Below are 22,791 nucleotides of genomic sequence, written 5' to 3'. Positions count from 1 at the left end.
TGATGAAAGAACACTCGTGTGGGCTTCATCAGGGGCCCATGCGCTAAGATGCCCATCGCAGTGGGATCTCCACGGAACCAGTCGAGAGGGCTGGGATACTTGGCAGGAGCAGGGGCACTCAGCCATCTAAGTAATGGCCTTTCTTTCCTAATTACACTTTTTTGCCAAGATGTAATTAGTTTGCCTGTTTTGTCCTCTGCTTGACAGACCGCTGATCTCACCATTGCACCCCGCGTGCTGACCCAGCAGGGCTCCTCTCCAGCCCTTCCTGGGATGCAGGTACATATGGGTATTTTGTTCAAAGCTGTCATAGGCTAGATAGGCTTCACTGAATCAGCAAAACTATCTCTGTGACTTCCTACTTCTATAACTACCTTACGTTCAAGTATAAAGCCATCGAGCCCTTCCTCCCACACCAATACAAATCATTTTGGTGCAGCTATGCAGGGAATAGAAACCGTAAGCATGCACTAAGATCATTATCCAAGACCCTCTGAAGTCAATGAACTACTAAGTGAAGCAGCCACTGCACTAATGCTCAAGTGCTTAACTATTAACTAGCAGAAATGAACCAAGTGTCTTAATGCAGGGTTGCTCTATGTCCACATTAATATCAGAGCAAGCTGTTTCAGCACAGCAGTAAAAGCCAGCTGCAAAAAGTAATTCAGTCTTTTGAGAATTTGTATTTAAGTATTTCCTTCAGGACAGCTCCTGAAGCAAAGGGAATCCACCACCTTCCCACTGTCTGGGGTCACAGGTCACAATCACAGTTACAGAACTTATTTCCATGATGAATCAGACATGTCAGCTTAACAGTGCTACAGAGTAAGAAGAGATTTTCACCGTGGACAGATTCACCCTGAGATGAGACACTGTGAGCTCTCAGCTGCACAGTGTTGCTTCAGCTAGAAAACAGCAATTTACTCCACCAGCAAAGTCCCAAAGGAGGGCTCACTTTTGGATGGATGTAGTAGGTGCATGTGGTACCAGGGCAAAAGAGAGCACAGACTCTCAAGCATCAGAACAGAAGGGATCACTCTCTAGAGAAGTATTTACAAAGAGAAAAATAGCACTTGCTTTTTTACACCCTGCAGAGGGATATGGAGTTTACAAGTAGAGAAGCTTCAGAGATGCATCTAAAGCCATTGCATTTTGCAGGACTGATGCGCTTCCAGTAAAAAATGCCCTCCCTAAATTCAGTAACTGATTGCACAGACATCCCAGGTGCCCATTGCTTATGGGTCTCTCCCCATGCACATCTTCAATTGCTGACTCCTTAGGGTTGCTCTGGTTTGACTCTCTTGCCTCAGAAAGACCAGAAACCCTGAAGTTTCACTAGAGTTCACTTTAGCCTTCTCCACTGGCAGGCTTCTATTTAAAAAAAAAGTGAACAGATCGATAAAAACAAGCCTAGCAGGCTTTTAAGAGTATGATTAGGAAAAAAAAAATTACAATAAAAGAGAACTGTAATTCTAGCCTATACTGAGTCACAGATCTTCCATGGCAATGCTGTAGAGTCCCTGAAGCATATGATCGCTGTGAAAGCCCTGATCCTGCACCCCAAAGCCCTGGACTGGAGAGTCAGAGTGTGGTTGCTTCCCCTTTCACCACCGTGTATCTTCAGATGGCCCAAAACACAGCAGAGATCTCACACGTCCGAAGAGATTTCCCCTCACTAGCTACTCCAAGGGAGACTGTCCCTGGGATTGGGGCTAGAAGCATTTCAGTTATCTCCATCACCTGCTGTCAACTGCTTATCCCATACTCCCAGCTGCTCCAGGTAAGTCCACCATCCACTGGGACTGGCCTGCACCATGCCAAATCTGAAAAGCACATTTATCTTTGTTACCTTGCCAGTTCTCGAGGTCACACACTATTAATACAGATAAAAAAGTGAGGAGAAAAATAGACACCGTGCCCAGCCTCGCCTGCAAAACAAAGGTACCGTGCCCAAAACCAGCCTTTGCTGGAATTTCCATGCTGCAGGCGTGTGCCGATCTGGGGATGTTTGATTATCCCACACTTAGGAGTTTTAAAGCTTGAGGGAGCCAGTGTTAAACCCGGTTGCTACCAGTTTCTCCTGTGGCTGCTCTTATAGGAACATGCCTACAGAAAAGTAAGCCTGACCCTTTTGGAAGGTTTAAAAGAGATACCAAGCAGTTTGAGTGAAACAGGGCTGGTCTGGGGAACAGGGAAGGGCGAGAAGGCACAGGTTTGTGTTTGCACTTTCGACTCTCTGTGCAGGAGCCGTACTGATCACTGCACACATTTGGAAAGCTTCTCTCTTCTGGGTCCTTGTTTCTCCTTAAAGGGGAATCCCAGCTCTCTAACTAAACCTTCCCACCTGCTGGCAGGCTGCTCCTCACCAGAGGGCACACATTTTCCAGGATACATAATTTCCCAGATAATCCTGATAGTGGTAACTGCCTGCCTTGGGTGTGGGTAGATCTCTTCCAGCTCCCAGAACAGTACACCATGGCTATACAGCAAGATAGGAAAAGGGGGATATAAATACACGTGGTGACAGCTTGTACCCTGAGATGGGATTGGGCTGGGACACAACCGTAGCAGGTCACAGAGCGCAAGCAGCCGGCCCTGCACATGCCAGCACCCAAAGCTGACTCCTCTGCCCTGACATCAGCCCACACAACCCTGCAGAAGCACAGCTGGGCCTTGTCCGTGCTGCTGCTCCAGCCCTGCTCCAGCAGTGCAGGCACTGTGGTCTTTGTGCTCCAACAAGCCTCGTGCTGCAGTCACCCTGGACTTCTCACCTGGCAAAGCCCTGACGTCCACTTCTCCTAGCACTGAGATGCAGAAGGAAAATGGACTTTTCCATAAGGCCATCTGAACAGAGCGATGTGAGCCCATCGTCTGAGTTAACTTTAGATTTCCAGTGGAAGAGCTGCTGGCAGCCTGCCCAGATTCCTTGGCCTGCTGCCTGCCAAGTCCTCAGAGACTATTTTTATCATTATTTATTTATTACATTTAACTATCTTGGGGCTGGACCGCAGACAGGCGGAATCTGAAAACGCAGACGCTCAACGGAAAGCTAACTGGGAGGTAGGGGGAGGTTAATTATAATATCAGGACCTGTCCCATTGAAGAGTAAAAAAACAAAAAAAACAAAAAAAAAAAAAAAAACCAACAACTTTAAGAGAGTTTGTGGCTTAACAGGCTGAAATTCTTGCCATTCTTTTAGGCACCACATTGCCTACAAAGAAGAGGTGCTGGCTCACCTGGCAGGTACACGTGCCGTTCCCATACAGCCTGGCAGAGTGGGCAGCAGCTTGTGAATTCAGAGAAAGGGCAGGGACTGGAGAGAGTGAGAAAATGATGTCCAGTGAGCAGGCAGCCCATTGCAGCAGTGCGCAGCAGGAGAGACCGCTTATGAAAAGCCAGCAGCAACTGGCTGCTGCTACCAGGCAGTGTTGCCTGCTGGAACCCTCCACAAAAAAGGCACTTTGCAGCTTTTGGGGAGCAGCCTGAGCCCACCAAATCATACAACATAGGCTGCTTGTAACTAAGAGCTTGGTCTGGTTTCTGCTACTAGATACCCAGTGTCCTGCTAGTGCCTTAGAGGTCTGCCTCACAGACCTGAGGGTAATTCAGTCCTTCCCAACCTGAGCTGGAATCAAGCCAGAGCGGCCATATATTCCATCAAAAAGCCCAAACCATTCTCTGCTATTTAGAGAATGCAAAGCCAGCTAAGCCACAAACAAAATGGATCATTCCAAAACACATTTCCAGATGGATCATGATGAATGAAAGTCAGAACACCTACAAAGAGATTTCCATCTTCAAAAGGAACCCATGATCTCCATGAAAAACAGGCCTGGGAACAGGAAACTATGGCAAATGAGACTAATTCTTTCTACAACAGAAATACTTCACACTCAAACGAATGCTTCCCACCCACAGACCGTAAAGCATTTTTTATAAAAGCAAGCACTACTCTGGTTTCACACAGAACAGCAGAAGCAAGGCATGTAAACCACTTGTCCGGGGTCACGCAATACAATATGGTATTGTCAGCTCTTTGACCTTGCTTTTCCAGTGCTTACCTTGCCCCGTTGTGCTGCCTGGACAGTGTGTTGATAGACAACAGGCTTTCTACTCCAGCAGAGCCCTGTAAATCACAGACACCAGCCTGCTCACATCATGCTTGGGTTTAACTGAATCAGGAGCTGGTAGCTGCTGCTAGCACAATACTGATGCAGGAAATCTCCTCTTATTCACACAATAGCAGCGGGAACCTTGCAAGCATGACACAGCACACAGCCAGGAGAAAGCACACAGAAAGCAGGGACTCACTGCTGCTGTAGGGGACAGCAGCTCTCGCGGTCACAGCATGGGTCACAGCAGTTGGTGTGGTTCGTACATATGTACTCTCGGTTTCAGAGGGATTTCTGGGTGCAGAAGGACCTGCAGGTATAACGATGCCTCAGCACACTCTGAAATTCACGTGGATTATCTGTCAAATTCGAGGGTTCTCCCTTTTGTGCACACAAGACAACAACCTGTGCCTTAATAGAGTTCCAGGCCTGTCTAAAGCACAACCCAAACAACCCTGGTGCTATTGGTACAGACTATACACCAGAATCCCACTGAATGAAACTTTGTAGCCCAAGCTGCATGGCCTATCAAACATTAAACACAGCATCTTCCTTTTTCCCATTTGGAAGAACACTTCAGTTAGCAATGAGATGTGCACCATTTCTAAATGTAAATATAGCAGGGCAGGAAAACAAAAAGGAGTGTTTGACTGCTAATGAATCACCCTTGTTGAAAGTTTCCTCTGGGGCACGTTGCCATCTGAGTCACTGAGCTCTGCATGCTTTTTAGGTCAGCTTTCTCTCGGCTTTATTCACCTGACGTACATCTCTCCAGCTTGTAAGGATATACACCTCTACTCAGCATGCTCTTGTAATGCTATACAGAATCAGCTGGGCAGTGGATGAATGTGCAGCTATATTTTAGGCTTAGTGCAATAGCAGTGGCAGAAAAATTCTCTAAAACAACGTTTTTTCATCAAGGCTAACCTTGAGACAGTCAGAACAGGACCTGTCTACCACTCCTCATCTTCAGAAGAACGTTGCTAAACATTAACTCGCTGCTCCTCATATCACACGTGGCGTGGTCTCTATAAACATGCATTAATTTCCTCATTGGTTTAACAAAGATGAGATTGATAAATTAAAATGAGTTGCTAAAGACAAGGGATTAAAGACACACACCGTGACTTGGGGCCCTGGGCTCCCAGCCCTGTGACCCGGCCATTCTGCTAACAGCGGATGTGCTGACTGCTTTCTCCTCTTTTCCTCCAGTGACGTCTGGGTCAGGGCCTGTTGGCTGGATGCATTAAACCAGAAATAATCCTTTCAAGATCTGTGCTCTGGCCAGTCTCACCCATGCTGAACTTGACCCACAATTTCACCCACACAAGCACAAATCAACCTGCTACATGTACTGCCTTCCCCTGCACTGTTTACAAGCATCCTCCTCTCCCTTCCCTAGGTAATTTCACATCCTGCCAGTTCCCAGATTTAGGTGTCAACATGCCAAAAAAATACTTATGCTGCCACAGCAAATGCTGTGCCAGGCTACGCAGACTGGAAGATTTATCTTCTGTTGAGGAGAAATCCATCTGGTACAGTGTATCTGTTATCAGTGCTTCCTCCAGCTAACCCCCTTGAGCTCCCTGTGTCAATGAACAAAGATTTCACACCCCTTCAGTCCTCAGCACCTCTCTGTTTCCCTCCATCAAGCTCTGGCAGTCTATATCTTCCTTTTCCTTTTGGAAAAAGCCCAAATAGGTAAAACACGCCTCCAATAAAAGCATAAGAAAGCTGTGTCAAGCCTACTCTATGCAACAGCGCAAGACCTCCAGTTCTAGGATATGCTGAAATATAAGACCCCAGCCCCTCTGAAAACCACTTATTCATTTAACAGCTGATCTATGCCACCAAGCACAGTGCACAGAAAGAAGATGGACTCAGCAACATGCACTGCTTTGCCTGACAAAGACCTGATGAACAGACCCTGTAGAACATCCTTCAAAAAGAAAATGAAGTGCATCCATTCAGCTGTAGAGCCTGATCCATGCCAACCATCCCGTAGGACAACATGACACAGCAGCCTCTTCCATCCATGTCTCTGTCAGATGCCAGCCATCACCGTGCTGTGGGAAGTTTGTGACCCACAGAGTTAGCTTTGCCAATTCCAAAAGCTAAGAGTCTGGAAGGGGTGGTGATGGTGGCAACGTAGAGGCAGGGCATGCAAGCCTGCCAACAGTTTGTGTTAGATGGATGCTGACCTTCCAAAAGTAAAGCTTGCTCACAAAGTCTGCATTGTTTACAGTTACAGAGCAGATGGTTCCTTTAAAACAGAAAAGCTCACGAACAAAACAGGAGGCAGACCTACCAGCGAGCACTTTGGTAAAAGTTTCCTACAATTTTTCTATTGTGAGTCCCAGCTGACTGCTGTTTGTTATGGAGAAGCTGCACATGAAATAGAGAAAAACACGTGCATGCCAGAAAACTTCTGTAAAGCATTATTCCCAATACAAGATGCAAGGCAAGACATTTTAAGTCTCGTCTTCAGAATCTGCCTTTGCTTCTTCCAGTCCTTCGCCCTCTCTTCCCTGCAGCCTCATTCAGAGAATTCTGAGTGGCCATTACTCACTGGCCTGCTGCCATATATCTACCGCCAAGGCAGCAGCAGAGCTTGGGCATACTTGGTGCATTTTGGTACCCCACCTCTTTGCCACAGCCTAAGCTCTGTCCTTCACTGCATCCTACCGATTACTAATTCAGCCAGCTCACGATATTTTGCTCAGCGGGCACCAGATAACACTTCACAATTCATTTTAATTGCAAGTTCTTTGTAATGCTTTCTTTATTCAAGAGAGCGAAGAAAATTTTAAAAAGTGGTTGGTCTGGCCTCCATTATAATGAAAGCAATCCTTGCTTTCAAAGGAACAGGGACAAATTTACACCGAAAAAAAAAAACCAACCCAAAACCTCAAGTGATGTCTCATAGCTGCCTCTCTTCATCTCTGTACTCCATCCCACTGTTTATTCCCAGCCTGCTGATCCCATCGCTCCCCTCCAGCCCACAAGACCCTCCCATCCTTGCCTGCTCTCACTGCACACATGCTCTCTGCTTTCAGTCTGACCTCCCCAAGTCCTGCAGACCAACTCCACCAAACCCACAGAATATCCCAGCTTTTCCTGGCCAACAACAGTGCTGGGAGAATCCTCACTGCTCTACCACACTAATTTCTACTGCTGGTCACATCACCAATCAGCCTGCTGCAGCTCTCTCAGACAGCTTATACCTATTCAAGTGTTGCTAACTCCAGAAGTTTGGCAGAACAGTGGTAAATACAGGAACCCCAAAGCTTACTTTTACTCTGTAGAAGTGACTTGAGGCAAGACGAGGCTGTTGCACCACTTAGTCAATAAAAAATGCATTTTAGGATGTTTTTAGATGCCTACATTTAGAAGACCCACTTGGGAGCATACACCTAACTCCAATATTGGATGCCTGAGGTGTTCTCATGTGAAGTGCTTACGCTGTGCCTAAGAGGGCTTTTGGGTACTGCTGGGTAGGTTAACCGACCCAAAATGAACCCTTCTTCAGACCATGCCCCCTTCCTAGATATTAAGACTGGAAAGGCAAGGTGTTCCATAGGTTCACTGTGACAAGCATTAGATGCTTCACATATATGAAAACCTCTATTCACTTGTCCTCACAATGATTCAGATGCTCATCCACGAGGACCAGGTCACTGCTCGTCACGTACCTCAAGCAGCCCTGCTTTCAGAGGAGTTCTGCAAACCTCAGCAAAGCCTCAAATCGGACACACAGTCATGAAACAGGGATGAAATACAACCTCCCAAACTCAAAGCAATGAAGCAAACTCTAATGAACACAGTTGTTCAAACAGAATTTCTCTGATCCATGCACTTTTCCCTTCTGGGCAAGTTACACTGATCTGGGGAAAAAAAAAAAAAAAAAAAAAAAAAAAAAAAAAAAAAAAAAAAGCTAATTTTCCTAAAACCATCAACGTTAAACAAATTCCAAGTGCAAGCACTGATCTCAAGCTAGTGTAGCCCAACAAAGCCCCATCACCATTTTCTATAGCAATTTCATAAAACCATTTAAGTCAGAAGTTAACATACAGCTGTGCATGCCACAACTCCAGAAGCTCTGTGAACAAGAACCAGTTTAGGTCCCAGTTATGGAAAGAGGTGCCAGCCCAGCTTCCTTGGCTGCTGCTGACAATGCTTTATTGTTCCTCTATAATGCTGTTTTGTTTAGGGCCCTCTTTGGAAATTCCATGACGACACGCATGCAAAGTGCCAGGGTGGATGCATGTGCTCCTGCAGCATTGTTTTCACTGCTGTTAATATTCCACCCCCAAGACCTCCTAAACGATGGTCTGTTCCATATGTTCACCACTTCATAGAGCAGGGATGTGCAGTCCTGCCTCCATACAGTTTCTGTCTGCCAGTTCCCTTTCCTCACAAAAGTTGCCAGAAGCCCTGGCAGCTGCTTGTCAGGATTTTGGAGCCTGCACTGAAGGCATACCCTTGTGAACTCCTCAACCTTTAATCACCATGACCAGTGATGCTGATGGCACAAAATCACAGCTTGATGCATGCTTCTGTTTGAGAAACTGCCAGCAAAAAAAATGGTGTAAATTCTCAGGACAAAATTGTTAGGAAACACCTGCATGCTAACACTAGCTAAATAAAAACCTCCCTACTTCCTCAGCAAAACAGCACTTCATCCACACTACCTAGAAAGCACCAGCCTGCTTGTTGCGCTGTGCAAGCAAATTCTGCTTAGAACAAGGGAAAAACTGGCCTACAGTTGAGCTGTCTCCAAGATCAGTGGAGCACAAGAGAATGCTCCCAAGTAACACCATTTGCCCTGAGCCATCTGCAGGGGAGAAGTCCTCTAAGGTAGTTTTTCTCTTGAAAGGAAGCAGTGCTGAACTTCTTGCCTACCACATCCACTCAGAGTAAAGCTGGTTACTCCATACTCCTGACCAGAGCAATCATGCCCCATCACAAAAATCACCTCAAAGACATTTCCACCTCAAAAGCATTTCATAAATTACCAGCTTCCCACTAACAGGCATACAAAGGGTCACTGCACAGACAGTGCATGTCAGGCACTCAAAAAACAAACCTGGTGGTCCACGTTGTAAGGTGCTCTGCTGCAATAAGGGAAGCCATACAAATTGGCCCACCAACAAAACAAATTAACGCACTCCTCCTGCACCTTCCACACCCCCGTCCTGCTGTCAGTGTCTCCAGAGATCTCTCCTGGTGTTTTAATCCCTAGCTTTTTCTCTAGCTGGGAGTCCTCTGCTGCACATCTGCTTTCCAATACCTTTCCCATCCACTTGTTTTAAAAATCCTTTGGAACAGTTAATGTTCCAGTTTAGACATGAATGATGCACCTCTTTACATAAGGAGTTCATACGCACTCTGACAATACTGCAGAATACATGCACTCCAGACAGTCACATATGGTCATGCTGTGTACCACAGGTAAAGTAAGGTCCTTGTCAACACAGCATCTCAATGAAAAAGAGAAGAATGGATCTGCAGCTTTCCACACGCGTGCCTGCCTGCCAGGTGATGCCACTTCCAGTTCATCAGAAATCACCCCAACGTTCTGCAGAGAACAGGTCAGAAATGGAGAAAGATAAAGTACAGCGCTGGAGAGACAGCGCTGGAGAACTTCAGCATGCTGTGCAAGTCATGGCCTGATTTTCTAGAAGCGTGCAGTGTTTCTCTGCAGCGCAGGTAGAAGAAACAGGCAGGTGGGCCAGGCTGGGCAGCAGAAGAAAGAGGCAGATGCCAAGGTAAGCCTGAAGCAAATTAAGTATCAGAAAGCAGCAGGTTCCTTTGAGACTGCCTGGTTGCTCTGTTGGCAGAGGAAAGCAAGCCATTAAAGAGGCAGAATACACCAGCGTTGACTTCATTTGCAGCACTAATTGCCATGCACGTGCACTAATTGCCCTCACATGAAGTGTAAGGGAGTAGACACTACCTCTAATCCCATGCAGTAGGTGAGGCTTCCAAAATAATACTTGTTGGGTCACGCTCTCAACCACACTCTCCACTTGTACCAAAGCAAAATGGAGGGAACTGGGGCAGTGCCCTGTTTTTAATAAAACTACCCGTTACAATTTACTGAGAGACTGGAGAGGGACCTTTCAATCTATTGATTGTTGGAGACATTTGGGACAAACAAACAAAGCCTGAAGCTTCTTACTGGGGTAAGAGAAATGACAGTCACTGAAACACTGCTGTCCCTTTGGAGGACAGGGCAGTGGAGATCTAACCAGCAGCTGTAGGTACCTCTCACAGTTTGCTCTCCTCTTGCTATTTGATTGCTGCCAGGGCTCATCCTAGTCACCAGCACACATAAAGTGCTCCAGGAAAAGAACAGCCAGCAGTACGAGCACCAAGCCACACTGCCCAGTGCCCTCTCTGTGGCTGCTCACATCAGTGAGGAGGTGAGAGCAAAGGCACAAGAGAGATGGGAGGCTATAGCAGGTGGAAAGGCCAGGCATGGCTATTCTCTTGTTATTTTAAGGGTTCTCTGGAAATAGAGGGTTTACGTTCTTCCCTCCTAGCAGAATCTGAAAGCAGCGTACGTCCTCATCAGGATGTTGTCCTTAGCTACATCTGTGTTTGCTCCTGTCTCCTTGACACTGTTTTCTCACAAGATGATGCCCAGCTGCCACTTCAGGTGCGCATGTGCACCTCCCAGACTGTTTTGATCCAAGTAAGTAGAGGAAACCAACTTCTGCTGAGCTGGGCTGACACATCAGTGAAGGAAAAACACATCAGTTACCGAGTTGGACAGTCTCCTTGGCACATACTGCTCCTGAAGGACATGCAACCAAAATTCTGCAAACCCAAAACCCTACCATGTGGGTGGAGAAGAGGAAAACACACCTCACACCAATAAGCTGTTGAGAAGAAATTCTGTCATGTGTTTGGTTTTGTTTTCTAGGGATTTGTAGAGGAGTCAGGCTGGGCAGAGGGACTGGAAGCATAGCAAACATCTCCTGGGGTACCCCTCTGTAAGGTGTGCACTGCTGTAGGACAGGTGCCTTTCACAGAAAGGTGAAGGCTGCAAATCAGTCTCTATTGTTCTGCACCAGCTGCCCCTTCAAACAGAAAGGCCCTGAGGGGAGTCAGCAAGAGGGGAAAAGGTATTTTTGGTGATTGGTTGAACACATTTAGATTCCATTCATTTCTTGTGGTTCGAAATACAAACTAAACAAGGCAAGGAGGATTGAGGTATGGTTTGGACAGAGGTACAATTCCTATTAGATCTGTGTGCAACAGGGAATAAAAGGGTGAAACAGGCAGCCTGGCCACTAAGGTTAAGTGTCAGGGAGCTGCTCCTGCCCAGGCTTCTGAGATGTAGCTGTGTCTGATAGACGAGCTCCTCTCTCGACTGTCCCTCTCACAGACAACCCAGCCTATGCCAAGGGCAAGCACATAGCACAGAGGATGATAGTGCTTGTTTTAAGAGTGCACTGCCCATATATGCAGCTTCCTACATTAATAATATAAATGCTCCTATCTCACACAAGCTACAGTCTTACCTTGCAGATACTACGGTAAACATTTGTCTGCTCAGAAAAGTTCATCAACAAAGACTGAAGATTATTTAAAACCTGTGTGCACACTTCTCTAAACAAGCATGACTTTATATTTAGTTTGCATTCCCTCTGGAAATGAATTAAATTAACTGGGTCCATTAGCATCTGCAGTAGTAAAATAAGGTGATTTCAGCTGTGGACAACAGCTTCTATATAGTGTTGAGTTGGGTTTTTTTTCTTTTTTGTGGCTTACCTAATCCATCTGTGATTACTTTTCCTGGACATCATTATTTAGTCATGACACAAAAGTTTTGTCCACAGCCAGACATTCATTATCTACATTCGTTAAGAAGGAAAAATAAATTGCAGTCTCCAAACAATCTAAAAAGAAATGAAAATATTTTCAGGATATACTTTCTTAAGTATTTGTTCACAGACATTTTGAGAGTGGTTGCAAAAAGTACGCGCTTTTAAGAGCCCATGGAGCAGCTCTGAAGTGCTAACGGGTCAGGAATGAAGCAAACCAAGGGCACCTATCCCAGCAGCCGAGGGAAGTCACCCATGAAATGAGCTTAATGCCAAGCTCATTGAGGATCCCCTTATTCAAGCCAGCTGTGCCAGGTGCTGTACAAACATACTGCTGGCCTCCAGAGGCATCCTTCAACCACAACACTTCCAGTTTTGTAGCTTTCAAAAGTTGTCAGTGTATCTATCAGAGCAGTGGGAGGGTGCTTGCTCCAGCACATTAACGTGACTGAGAAGATAACAAGCCTGAGTTCTACACACACTATTTTTTTCTGGCCTGCCACCAGCCTTGAAAATGTCTCAGCTATGGTAGTAAAACCCACATACGCACAGCAGCTACCTCATGGTGCTATCATGTTCTGTCAAAGACACAGGATAGAAATGGAGCAGAGAAAATGCTGTGTTCAACAACAGTTACAAAGGTAAGAATGCAATTACTGAGTATGAAATCTGGGCCCGATGTCAGAGCCCCTTCACAAACTAACACGACTGTGTTTTATGCTTTAAGTAGATGATGCTACCTTAGGTAGGAAAATATCCCCAGCACATTCCATCACAGGGCGTTATAAACCTGTCTCTCAGACGTGGCGGAAGCACGGGTTCGGTTCACCACCAGGTCAGAGATCAATGCCAATTCCTTTTTCAGCTGACAAACACCATCCATTCAGCATTTCAGCTTGTTTTACCTGCCACAAGCAGAAGCCATCACTAAGTGCAAGGGAACGGTTCACTGAACTGTGTCAGCAACCTCAGCGCTCCTCCTGGCCTTACGATCCAGCACACTCCCTGCAGAACAGCTCTTCCCACACTGGCAACCTCCCTCTGGGTTTAACGGTTTTAAAGACTGCAGTTACCCTTAACGAGCTAGAATGACATTGTAATTACAGTGCCCCACTACAGTGCATAGCATCTTCCTTTGCTGGTACCATGCAGCATTGCTGCATTTCTTCTACAAGATTACAGGTAACGGCTTGCATAAAAAGAGAAATCCCATTCAGCCTAAAGCATCTTCATTAATAACGTTTTCCTTGGTCCATCCACTCGTGTGACTCGTTCCTATACATTAAGGAAGAATACAGACAAAACTGCTCTTGGGTACCTCCCAGCAAATGGAAAGAATTCATCACTCAGCAGGCATGTCTGAGTGCTGTCATCTGTGGGCTGACTGGCAAACTACTGTTTTTAGAAATACTGATTTGAATAGTCCCTCACCACAGCACTAGCTCTAAGAATTCTGTTTCCAGAGCCTGAGGTACACAGGGATCAGTGGTTGTAACATTTAGTCTATGGAAAGGAATAAAGGGAAGGAGCTGTGGCTTTTTTGAAGGGGAAAATGCAGCCAGGGAAGAACCATCTGCATTAGAAATACTTTATGACAGATTCTTGCAAGCAATGTCACAGTCTTTTCTTTTGACTATGAAGTAAGACAAAATATCTTATACAAGCTGCAAACATGTTTAAGGAATAAACAATTTGCTTAAGCTGCTGCTTTGAGAGATCAATTTCTAATATCTGGGAGGGGGGGAGGGTACAGAACCAACAACTTTTTTCATTTATATTCCTCCCCTGTTGCATCAGCACAGTCCTTTGTTTACTGCCTACAAAGATGCATTCTGATACTAGTGGAATGTGTATGTTATATTTATATGTTAAATACGTATGTTAAAATAGCAGCTTTAATCCCCAGCTCAACTCCCCGAAAGCAAAGTTTCCCAGGAAGAGGGAGAACAATAGCAAAGCACTGCAATACCATAAAGTCCCAATTCACAGAAAGAACTTCTATGGGTATTCCACAGGTGTGTAAAACCTTTCATGAAAAGAAGAGAAAGTTCCATATTTCACCTGAAAACTCATCAAACTGCATAAGAACCAGATTAGCTAAAGGGATCCAACCAACCATGCCATTCTTCTGCCCGCCAGCAATGAGGTTGGCAAGACTCATCAACATCATAAAGCATCAAGCACAGATTTTCTTGGGAGTGGTCCAGCTGCAGGTGCTAAAAAGCATTTTGACTCTTGTCTTGGCCTAACAGCTATTTTATGTGTGATCCTAAATGATAGAAACCTCAAGCTTCTCCACGATAAAGTGAGAACATCCTGGAGTTCAGGAGACAAATATTAAAATTCTTGTCTCTTTCTCACACCCCCTCACAACTAGATTATCTTTTTTAATATCTTTGGGGTTGTGTTTTTTCATTCGCATGGCATTTCCCCTTGGGTTTTTACCTAGCCTAAGGACTTCATAATAATGGATCCATTTAAACTTCTGGCAGCAGCAGGATACATCTTGGGTGAAGAGAAAAAAGATTTTTCTTAAAGTATCATCAATTAAAAAACAAAAAGAAGAAAGAGCATCCCCTGGATGCAAGATATCAGTAGCCAAGATCACTAGGCTAGACTTCAGAAGGAGTACAGGCACTAACAGTGGCTGCATCCCACATCAAAACCCAGGACTCAGAGGAGATGAAAAAAGTCACTCAGTTATACAGGAACTCCACCCACTTCCCAGAAGCTGTGAATTTTTGCATTCCTCACACACACACACACACACACACACACACACACACACGTGTTGTCACTATTCTACCCCTCTGGGCCCTGAAACAGCCACGCAGTACTGAAGCGTTCATGAGGCTGGGGGAAGGTTGCTGAGCTCCAGCTCCTCCTGCACTGCATTTTTGGGCACATAATGCCTGTGCAAGGTGCCAGGTAAATGCTCTAGTATGAAGCAGATGGGAAGACAAAGCTTGCCCAAGGGGAGCAGAACTTGGAGCCCTGTCCTCCACCTCCCCAAACAAAAGCGGGTATTTTTTCTGAACCGCACCCACCTGCACAGGGGGTGGAAAAAAAAGAAAAGAAAAAGAAAACATAAGAAAAAAAAAAAAGAGGAGAGGAATTTCTCAAAGCAGAGGTTCTCAGAAGCCACTCACAGCTACAGGGTGGACTGCTTTACCGCAAACATGGAAGTTGCTGTCGGAATAATTGCAATTGTTACCTCTCGGTGTTTCAGCTGCTGCTGGAGGTTTTTTCTCATTGCATCTCGTGCCAGGACAGAAGGAAAGGTCTTTTAGTTTGGTAAGAAGATGGGAGTAATACCCATTAACAAAATGAAAAGACAAAAGCAGCTATTACCAAAAGACCATAGCTGTTCCCACTACTAAAATGCCCCAAAAGTTAGCAATTGTTTCAATTTTCTTACGAGATTCAGAGGGAGCTGTGGTGCATGACTGAAAGATTAGCTAATCAAACACGAGTTGAATGCATTGAAACAGCCTGGTGCCCAAAGTTCACACTGCAGCTGGGCAGAGTCCCAGCCAGCAGCATGGCCAGCAGCAGTGAACATGCAGCAAAAGGGCATTTTGGGAGTGCTTGCAGCCAGTCTGGGTTTGGGAAGGCACAGCCAGTTCCAGTGAGTCGTTAGCACGAGACTCATCAGCATTTTATTTCCACTGAAGTTCAGGTTTTTAAATCATTTGAATGCGGTCAGTAACAAAAGAGCACGTAAATACAAGGTCCTGCCCTGGGACACAGGTCTGCAGCAGAGGATAAGGGTCATGGTTGCACCAAGGCATCCAGCCTGGGACACGTGAGGACAAGTCAATAACTGTGCTGTAGGATTGGGACACACATCTGTCCACAGTTGTGGGCATCACACCGCAGGGAAATGCCAAAAATTCAGGGTGGTGGGAAGGGCGGGGGTGGAGAAGTGAGGGAAGAAGATAAGAGGCAGCAGGACCACAGGGTAATTTCACAGATAAGAAAAACAGATATGCTTTTATAAACCTCAAGCAGTGCATTCACTCCCTAGAGACACAGGCAATATTGCTTCTAAGGACTAATTGATATACAATACCTCAGGGATTAAATTAATTACCTCTGTTAGAGAATTACACTTGGGAAGGCTGTTATCAATGCAATAGCTACTGGATGTTTCGGGCTGCCATTTCTTCCTCTCCTCAAACGGTCAGTTTTTACAAAGTTCAAACTATGGCTCAGCTGTTCAGCCATCAGCACTGCTGGAGCAGATCTCGCTGCACGAGCAGCTCTCTCAGCAGCAATGCTTATGCAGAACAGGACGCTATGAAGTGCTATAAAATCACATCCCAAATGAACATTACTCAAATGTCAAGCAGGCAGCATACAACCATTCAAACAAACAGATCCACTTGCACTTCAGGTAGCTCATCTCTCCTCTGTAAATAAATGCCACCAGAAGACAATGAAAGGGCAATGCAGTGAGTTGGTAACGCACTTCTGAGAATCTGTTAGTCTCAAAATCAGTCATCACCTACTTATCTTAAGCATGCTGCAGCCCAAATGGAACACGCAGTACTATTTCTCCTGCTACACAGCAAGCTTCTCATACAATGTCATTTAAATTGCATCTAAAAAGCATCTTTACGAGATGCTAGAAGATACACACAAGACACAAGTCAATATCCTATTACAGTAAGAAGCTGTTTTTAGCCCTGCTGAAGTGACGGTTGATTTAGGGAAAGGAAAAAGAACGCATCATGTTTTTGTACCAACACAGAAACGGTTAAAACAAAACACTGCACTTTGGAGAGAGGCACCGTGCAGCTGCGGATCCATCACATATCATTAACTTGGACTGACAGGGAGAAAGGCCAACGCACAGATCTCAGAAGTGAGGAATGAGGAGTACTCAAGTAATGTTGTTATGATGAAGGTGCAGGGACGGGCAACAGGGAGCTCGACATCAGGAGCCTGGAAACAGAGTGCCAAGAACACAAGCGTGTACTGGGCAGCTGCTGACAGCCGTGCTATCAGAAACTCTTTGCAGGAGATTTGCAATAATATTTGGGCAGGGAAAAGATCTGAGATGTTCAGCTTCTCTTTCAGTGAGCTTACAGACACAAGACCAAAAAAGAAAAAAAAGAATCACACAATAACAAATTAAAAAAAAAAAAAGAAAAGTGTATGCATCTTTTCCCAGCCTTCTGTTTTTGTGGTACCTTAACAGTCACCCACTCACACTGAGTTAATAAACTACAAAGCCTTAACTGTACTCTTGAACAAGGAACCTCAGACAGTTACAATGGAACAGGTTTGGATGGGAAAGCTGGAGTAAATCTAACCTCAGTCCACAGGTTTGTTTGATGTCTGTATATTGCATTCTTATCCCTCACTCCTGGTCCCCCGCCTCTCCCACACACCATCCCCATCTCCTCAACACTGATTCACAGTCCAATAAAACCCATTGTGAAACTGCCTGTCCCTTAGCCCTCACTCACACAGAAATGCCAGTGCTTACACAAGACCTGCTGCTCTGAGGGCAGCTGGGCCACTCTCATGACTTCAGCAAAGCATCTGCAACCCATGCACACCAATAGCCCTCCCATGCATCGGTACAGAGTTTGTGGGTCAGTTAGGTGACTTCTTTCTTCTGCAGCATGGAATACATCTCAAACAAACCTGAAGATAAATGCAGTCATTCTCTCCCTGATAAACCCCAAACCAACCCCTGGAAATAGGTACACACAAGAAAACAAGCGATCATGATTTGCAGTTGGAAGGATGTATGTGTTAGAGGACTACGCTCTTCTTCTATCAGCAGCCTTTGGATGTAAATTCTCAAGCACTCAATTTCTTCTGGTTCCTTCCCTCACCATGGGATAACTTCAGAACATAATGCAATAATTCCCACTAATTAGCATTTCTGTTCCAATTAAACATCAATTCAAGATGCCCAGACCATTGCCTGCCTGAGACAGAGTCCAGTGACCCCAAAATTATTAAGAAAGCAGCTCAGCTAGGAAGCAACGACCACAGCTACCTTCATTCCCACCACCTCACCAATTTGAAATAGCAAAGACCCTTAACCCCTTCCTGAACCAAGGGATGAGGAGGGCTGTGCTGTAAAGAAGCCTGGCCAGAACTGGTGACAGAGAGGCAAGGAGCAAGACAACAAATTGTGCATTCTCACAAAGGGGATAAAAAAGTTGCCTTTCTCCTAAAAGGGACCAACAACCAAGAACTTCACCCTTTTTCTCAAGCAAGGTTTATGAGGCTCCAGAGCCTGGTAAAAAGTGCTCAGGAGTCTATGCAAGAGTCACTCAGCCCAGAATTGGGGTGGGTCACAGCAGGAACGCAGAATTTGTCCTTGCTTGGAAACAACTAGGAGAAGATCAAAAGAAAAAAAGGCTCCTGCAAAGAACCCACTCAAGTACGACGGTTAAAATGCTGTGACACAAAGGGACTGGGGGATACACGTCCCAAAAAGCCCTTCTGCCATTTCTATGGATATAGAACCATCTGGTCACATCCTCACAAGTGCCTTCATTCCCACACCTGCCCCACAGAACCCAGGCTGATGTGACTGTTGGACTGCAGCCACCAGCAACAACTTAACCCTCTCCTTCCACTTTTATCAGCCTTCCATCCACCTTCACCCGTGTGAGTCGGAGGGGACAGTGGGGCCGAGGTGCCCAGTGGGGCAGAGCAGAGCGCAGCAGATCTCCATAGCAACCAGAGGCAGCCCCGGCAGGGAAGGCCTGCTGGGTGCTGAGGCACTGCACTCCGCAGAACAGATTTCTCTATCAGCTGGAGATAGCAGCTCACAGCCCTACATCAGCCAGAGATAGCAGCACACGCTCGAACGCAAATGTGTGGAGAATCTGATGCTTGGCCTCGTACAGCCCTGCAAATTCAGCGGGACCAGGGAGACCACGGCAAGATAGAGAGGGTGTTTGGTGTAAAAAAAGAAAACAACACAATGTGAAGAGATGCGTTGTCTTTGAAATCAGAGTGAGAGGACTCCTAAGACATTTTTCATCAACTGAACCCTTATTCTGAAACTGCAGTAAAGCCCAATGATCCTGAGCTGCCATTGCCCCAAATTCTCCACAGAGGTGATCACATATAGACTCCTCGCAATTAAGATGCTATCATCAACACTTTCCAATATAATATTTCAAGTACCCTCAAAAATTATCAGAGTAAGACTTTCAGCTTTAATCATGATGAGTTCTGCCTTCATATGTAGGAACAGTCTCCATCCAACATGCTGAACTCAACATGAGAAGCCTCAGTATAAAGTTACGGCTTTGAAGGACCAGAGCCCCACAAGGAGGAGCTGAGTCCATTAGCAAACTTTTCCAAGTCCAGCAAAAAAAACAGTTACTGTCTCATTTGCAGCATATGCTCTGCTGGAAATGCACAAAAAGCCATTTATATCAAGCATAAGAAAAATATGCCATGTGCAGTTTATAAAAATATCTGTAAGAAGCTAAGAACAAAGCCAGAAACTGTCCAATGGGCTTAGCTGAGTGGGGAGAGGAGGGGGCACAAAGAAGAATGGGGGGGAGGAAAAACGAAATAACTTGATGGGATATTTTGTAAGGCAGACTGCAACAGCCTGAGCATGCTGGAGTTTTATTTAAAGGGGAAAAAAAAAAAAAAAACTGCCCTAGAAACGTTCCTGACATTACAAAGCTTCAAAGCAGCTTCGAGGTCAGACAGAGGCAAGCACAAGGCTCTGTGCGCGCGATGCCACAGGTCAGCAGGCAGCCCAGCACCTCATAGCAGCCAAATACATGGGAGCCCAGGCTGCGGCCATACTCCTCACCCAGACCCCAGACCCTCAGAGGCACGTGTCACACTGCGATGCTCCCAGTCATTGCTCTGAGGTCCCCGTGGTGTTGAGCACAGGACCCCCACATCCATTTGCTGTGCTTCCAAAAGGAAAGCAGCACCTTGTACTGCTTTTGTTTGTACAGATACAGTAATTAAAAACTGCACTGCAACACATTCAATAATAGACTTATTATTCCTGCAAACCAAGTGCTCCAGTTTAACATGATAATACAGCTAATGACCTGCATTTATACTTCTCCACTTTTCTGCTGGCTGTACACAAATGCTGGGCTTTTCCACTATCGCTATTTCCAGAGCAAACACCTTGCTAAACCCAAACCTCACCCAACTCTTCCAAGGGGCACGCTCTGGAAGCCCTGCACCAAAATCATTCAGACCCCAGCACTCCTCACAAGAACAGCCTTGAATCCATACAGACCACACAATGTTCTGCACATAGAGGCAGCCCACAGGACACCATTCCACAGGTGTGCTTAGTGCACAGCTGTTGACATTAAACACAGCTGAAGGGCACTGGCACAGCCAGCCAGCAACCACGCAGTCACTCGAAACCCTTCAGGCAGGTTTCCTAAACATTCTAAGACCCTTAATGAAATCCAGAAATGAGAAAACATTACAGCATGGGCTACCATCAGGCAGCACAATGCAGCATCAGACAGCCCAGGTTTGAGGCTGGAGGACACCAACCCATCCAGCGCTAGGTGATGACCCAACAAAGCCACCTACTCAGCTCGTCCAGGGAAGGTTGGGGCGACCACGCAGACACGAAGAGGCCGGGGGTTTGCCTACCTGCTTGAGGAGAAACTTGTCCTCGGCGTTGATCTTGAGGGAGACGGCCAGGTGGATGGCAGACAGCACCACCCCACTGATAACCGCAGCCCTCATCCGCACCGGCAGTAACGTGTAGATGCTGTAGATGAAGAAGACAGTCCACCAGATGCCTTCCGAGGCACTCCTGGGCCAGACCAGCAGAACCCCTACCACCTGCACAGCCAGGATCACCAGGATGACGGAGTAGCAAGCCAGCCACATGTGGTCCTGGTGGAAGTCGTTGCGGTTGCACACCATGCACAGCACCACCATCAGCAGGATGGCCAGGGAGAGCACCACGACGTAGGACACCTCGTAGTGGCCATGTACAGCGTGGAAGATCAGCATGACCACACAGACCAGCACCAGCACAGCCATGAGCATGGTGAGGCTGCTCTGGTTGAGTCGGAAGAAGTAGCGCTGATAGAGGCGCTCCAGTTTCTCCGACTGGAACTTCTTGGACCTGAAGATCTGCAGCAGACTGCTGCAACAGCTGCCCATGGAGAAGGCCACCTCGGAGTCCCCCTCGTCCCCGTCCTCCTCCTCCAGCTCTTCGATCTTGGCCTTGATGCGTTTCTCCTCCAGCCCCAACTCCACCGAGCGGGGCCGTACCTCCCCCTGCTCCCGGGGGCTGGCATTGTTGGGGGCAGCGGGGGAATCACCACCGGGCTGGTGGCGGGACCGGTGACGTCGGCTTTCGTCACTGCGCTCCTGCCAAGCAGATTTGGACCTAAAGCTCATCATCATCTTGCAGCCGCTCTCCCCGCGGCTCCGGCTCGCCTGGGGCTCGTAGTCTTCCTCGCTCCGCCACCTGCTCGCCATGCGGGAGGCCTTCTTGCCCGAGGACCTGTTGGGAGGCGGCGGGTAGGAGTAGCCATTGGCCCGCGCCTCTGCCTCGCCCCAGGCCGAGCGGTGCTGCTCGGTGGCCGCCCAGGGCGCGGGGCTGCCGAAGCCCGGGGGGCTGACGCTGTTGGATCGGGACATGCCCTGCGGGAAGGGGACGTCGGGCAGGAGAGGGGGGCTCCTGGCCGCAAGGGGCAAAACCCCAAAACGCGACGGGGAAAGAGCTCGGGAATTAAAAAGTAATAATAATAATTAAAAACACAAAATTAAATATATATATATATAGCCAAAACCCGCAAACGCCCCCGAAGCTTCTCCCGGAGCCGGGGCGTCCTCTCAAGGCAGCGCGGCGGCCACGGCCGGCCCCGGAGCTTCGACACCCCCCGAGCGAACGCGGCGCCGTCTGAGGGGCCGCCGGGCCGCCCCCGCCTCACAGCCGCGCGCCCTCAGCCGCGCCGCGGCGGCCGCAGGGGCTCCGGGCGCGGCGGGGGAGCCGCATCGCAGCGCGCCGCGCCGGCCCGCACCCGCCGCTCGGGGCCGGGCACGGGGCGGGCGGCGGCAGCGGCCGCCCCGCGGGCCGGGCGGCGGCGGGGAGGGCGCGGAGGCTCAGGCTCGCAGGGCCGCAGCGGCCGGCTGAGGAGGGTGCATCCCCTGCAGGGGGGGCCCAGGGCGCGGCGGGGGGGCCGCCCGGGGCGGGCCGGGCTCTCGCCTCGCCTCCCAGCGGCGGCGGAGCCCCGGCGATACGGAACGGCGGGCGGCAGCCGCGCCGCTCATGCACACGGCCGCCGCCGCTGTGCGCCTGCGGGCGGCGGGAGCGCCTCTTCCAGGGACACTGGAGAACGGGAGAAGCGAGCAGAGGGGGAGAAAAAAAAAAAAAAAAAAAAAAGAAAAAAAAGAAGAAAAGCAAAAAGGCGGCGCCTCTCAGACGAGCGGAGCGGAGCGCAGGGCTGCGGGCAGCGCCGCTCCGCGCGCCTCTGGCAGGGACAGCAGCGGCCCGCCCCGGCTCGCGCCTCTTTGTACTCCCCATTCAACCGGGCGCCGGCCGCGCCGGCCCCCGCCCCCGCCCCCCGCCGGCCCCCATTGGCGCGCCCCCCGCCGCTGCCCGCCGCCATTGGGCGTCGCCGCCGGCCCGCCGGCCAATCGGTGCGGCCGGAGGGCGGGCGGGGGCCGTGCCGCCGCAGCGCGGCCGTTAACCGCTTCGGCGCGGGTGTTAGTCCCGCCCTTGAGGCTCTGCCTGAGGGGCGGCCCGGGCGTGGCGGTGCCCACCGTGACGGGAGGCGAAAGGGGCTCCGGCTCCGCGTTCTGCCCCGTCCGGGGGGTTCTGGCTCCCGGAGGAGAGCGTTGCACCCACGAGGTGA

General features: G+C 48.1%; 1 protein-coding gene across 1 annotated transcript in view; it reads right to left on the bottom strand.

Annotated features, from left to right (window-relative positions):
* The window catches only part of ADCY5 (adenylate cyclase 5), a 197,548-nt gene extending 175,686 nt beyond the window's left edge, over positions 1-21,862 (bottom strand). The window contains exon 1 of the mRNA XM_048953830.1: positions 20,570-21,862. Within this exon, the coding sequence (XP_048809787.1) occupies positions 20,570-21,574 (1,005 nt within the window). The 5' untranslated portion in view covers positions 21,575-21,862. The remainder of the gene's footprint in view (positions 1-20,569) is intronic.
* Positions 21,863-22,791: the final 929 nt, after the last annotated feature.

Source organism: Lagopus muta, chromosome 8, assembly GCF_023343835.1.
Source record: "Lagopus muta isolate bLagMut1 chromosome 8, bLagMut1 primary, whole genome shotgun sequence".
Taxonomy (NCBI): Eukaryota; Metazoa; Chordata; class Aves; order Galliformes; family Phasianidae; genus Lagopus; species Lagopus muta.
This window is presented reverse-complemented; position numbering and strand designations above follow the sequence as displayed.